We start from the raw sequence: 3,150 nt of genomic DNA on the forward strand, positions 1-3,150 counted from the left end.
TCGTTGTGAGCATATTAATCTGATTCCAGAGCTCAGACCTAATCTTCTTCTTTCTCGTGTCTTCTCTGAGACGGAGGCCGGGTGAACAGAACCGCATTGAATGGCTATGTTCAACCCCATTCAGCTTCAAAGTAGTGTGGGACACTTGCAGGATCAGAGGTCAACAGTTCAGCTTAGATAAATATGTTTGATGTGAATTCCATTTCCCAAGAGCTTCCACTACGCTTTGCTGTTTTCCAACGTTTGCTCACTCAGGAAAGATTGCAAATGATGGGTGTCCAATGCCGAGTATCTGTGTCTTTTGCTGCAAGGGTCCTGAAAATTCAACCCATTTATTTTTCCTATGTTCAAGTATTAAAACTATTTGGGCCTCTATTGTGATGCTGTTTGAAAAATGAAGGACCCCCTCTCAGTCAGTGGAGGTTGAACTACTAAGAATAGTAAAACAGGCACAGATATCAACCCGAAGTTCCAAACAAAAGTTCGCGTTATAAGAAGCAAAAACTGAGACTGAAGTAATTAGGAGGGAAACCCAAAGCAGCAGCTTAAACGATATCACAAAAAAAAAAGTGAACGCAGACAGGGGAAAGCAGCACATATTATTGCAAAAGTTTTAGCGTTTCTTAGTTGCAGGCTCCTTCTGGGCGTTGAAGTAAACAGCAGCAACAGGAAGACCCAGCCCATGCTGCGCAGCGAACGCCCTCGTGTTGAAGTTTGCCCGTGTGGGAGGCGCGGTCACCGTCGTCACAGGGCCTTCCTGTCGGAACAGCACAAACACGTACCTGTGTATCCCAATTGGTGGCCGCGGGCCCATGTACGGCAGAACCTCCCTCCCTGCCAACACCCCAACGTCAAAACCAAATAAAATCTCTCTCCAGATGATACATCTTTTTTTTACTTTCTGACATCCATAGATGTTATTATATGTTTCTTCTATTGAATGCAAAATTAGAAACCTCCAGTTCTGGCTTCCGTTTCTTCAAGTACAAAAGATATGTTTTTTTTTTGAAGGCAGGAAACTATACCATTGGGTTTTGAACCTGCAACGTCCCTACACAAGGTGACTAACTGCCCCTACGGAGCCCTCGGTGGTACAAAAGAAATGTTATGCAAAGAGTGCATTGCATTGTTGCATGTCACCAATGCACATGAATTATAGACCAACTTCCTCTTGTTAACCTTCTCGTCATGTGCTATATAAAAAAAAATCAACAGAAAAACTTAATACCTTGAGGAGGACCGGTAGCTCCAGAAATATCTACCACTATCCTGGATACATAAACACTACAAATTAATTCAACAGCTACTCTCACCATCCCAACATGAAGACAAAGAACAAGAAGGGTAACAAAGAAAAGAAAAAATGAAAAGAATATTCATACCAATGAACCCACTCCCGCATGGTAGGCTCGCTTGGACTAGGAGCATCCGGGTCAGTCATGACCTACACAATAAAATTAGAACACATGGTTCTTGCAATAATAGCAGAAGTTCAGAAATAACACAAGGCAGAAGAAACAACCAGAGCTAGCAAGCACCTGGTTCACATCTATATATAGTTTGAAGTGTTTTATGATGGATCTGAACCGTTAGATTGTTTAACATGCTCGATTTAGTGGGAATCGATCTTTAGGTAATATTTTTTCGACGAAAACATGATTTTATGAGAAAAAAAATGGCTACATTCGTAGCCATTGATTTTGGATCACCGGAAAAACTTGTATACAGGTCAGGTCGGATTTTAGTGATCCAAAAACTAGTTCCCACTAAACAAAACCTATAAATCACGGTGTTAGATGCCGAAAAAAAAACTCAAACGATATTTTCATAAGGTTTTTTGCAATTTTAACCCTGCAGCATTTAGTGTGGTCCATTTGCTTGGAGTCGATTATCGTAATCGAGTCAGGAAGTGTGATTTTTGTATCCTTGGATATTTAAAAAAATTGAGCTGTGATTTTCAAGTCTTAAAAGATTCTTCTTACACAGCGAAATTGAATGATCTAAGTTATTTTTATAAAGCCAAGCATCTAGATGGCAGTTGTACGGTGAAGTTTTAGGAAAAAAATAAAAATCTCGATGCATCGATGCATACCAGTTTACTTTGGTTTAAATATGTCAGTCCATTTATCTCCCAGACAGTTTTAAACTCTTTAAAAAAAAACTTTCTTACATGTATTTTTTTAATCCAAAACTTATTCACCGAAAACCATGTTTAGGATGAAATCAATTTACCACGAATTCTTAATTTTTAGTTGATCAAGTTTTTAGTACAACATAAATCGTTGATTTTTATTGAGCTAAAAATACATCTAAAACATAAAATATTTACACCAATGCATGCTATTCACTGACTAAATGAAGTACATGATGTGTGCAAACTAAACATATATATATATATATATATATATATATATATATATATATATATATATATATATATATATATATATATATATATATATATATATATATCCGTGCTAAATGATATATAGTATAGTTTCGGTGTTGACCTAAAAGTGAGGACACGGGAGGAATATGAAAGGAGGGAGAAGGGGAAGAAACAACGTACCAAGGTGTAGAGTTCGTCTACACGGCTACCAATTCGGATGGTTGGTGGGTGTAGGGTGAGCGAGGGTTTGATGTCACCGCCATTAGTGACCTGCTTGTTGCCGTAGCAGACAGAGATGCGGACGGTGGGCACGAACATATCAATAACCTCCCCAATAACCCTACCCACCACCAGCGGATCCACAGACGACGCCATTTGCGTTAAGCCCGTGTACAACAGTAACAACACAAGGGTGCTCCAACTCCAAGTGGGAGATGAGGCGTCCAGACCAGTATGACTTTGTGGCAAACAGAGGGAGAGGAGAGAGGGAGGAGGATGGTTGGGTTTTAATAAGGACGAAAAGAGTAATGATGAAAGGATGAGGGAAGGGCATGCATAGGCGTGAGTGGTCACGCCGACCGCAGAACGCACCATGTGGTGCATGGTAACGGCAGCTGCTCTCAGTGGGGCCTGGCTTTCTTTGACACTTGGGGCCTTCCAAAAATTGCCTTGTGGAGTTATTTTGATAAGAGCATCTTACTAGAACAAAATCATCAAGTGCTTAATTGATGCAAACCCCAACAGATTTGCAGATAAATCTA

At 39.9% G+C, this 3,150-nt stretch overlaps 1 protein-coding gene across 1 annotated transcript; it reads right to left on the bottom strand.

The window, feature by feature from the left end:
- Nucleotides 1-613: 613 nt before the first annotated feature.
- On the bottom strand, nucleotides 614-2,767 carry LOC149816109 (protein MOTHER of FT and TFL1-like). Its single transcript, XM_089987636.1, has 4 exons — nucleotides 2,570-2,767; nucleotides 1,383-1,444; nucleotides 1,229-1,269; nucleotides 614-834 (listed from the first exon to the last, which is right to left on the bottom strand). The coding sequence occupies exons 1-4, from the start codon at nucleotides 2,762-2,764 to the stop codon at nucleotides 614-616; spliced, it is 519 nt and encodes a 172-aa protein (XP_089843762.1). The 5' UTR covers nucleotides 2,765-2,767.
- Nucleotides 2,768-3,150: the final 383 nt, after the last annotated feature.

The sequence above is a fragment of the Nuphar pumila genome, chromosome 14 (assembly GCF_984573655.1).
Source record: "Nuphar pumila chromosome 14, dmNupPumi1.hap1.1, whole genome shotgun sequence".
NCBI lineage: Eukaryota > Viridiplantae > Streptophyta > Magnoliopsida > Nymphaeales > Nymphaeaceae > Nuphar > Nuphar pumila.

Excerpts from the sequence above, each read along its gene's own strand:
- LOC149816109 (XM_089987636.1), bottom strand. The coding sequence starts at position 2,764 with ATGGCGTCGTCTGTGGATCCGCTGGTGGTGGGTAGGGTTATTGGGGAG. Across the intron at positions 1,270-1,382 it reads ATGCGGGAGTGGGTTCATTG|GATAGTGGTAGATATTTCTG; the intron begins GTATGAATATTC and ends TTATGTATCCAG. Across the intron at positions 835-1,228 it reads AGCTACCGGTCCTCCTCAAG|GGAGGGAGGTTCTGCCGTAC; the intron begins GTATTAAGTTTT and ends GGGTGTTGGCAG.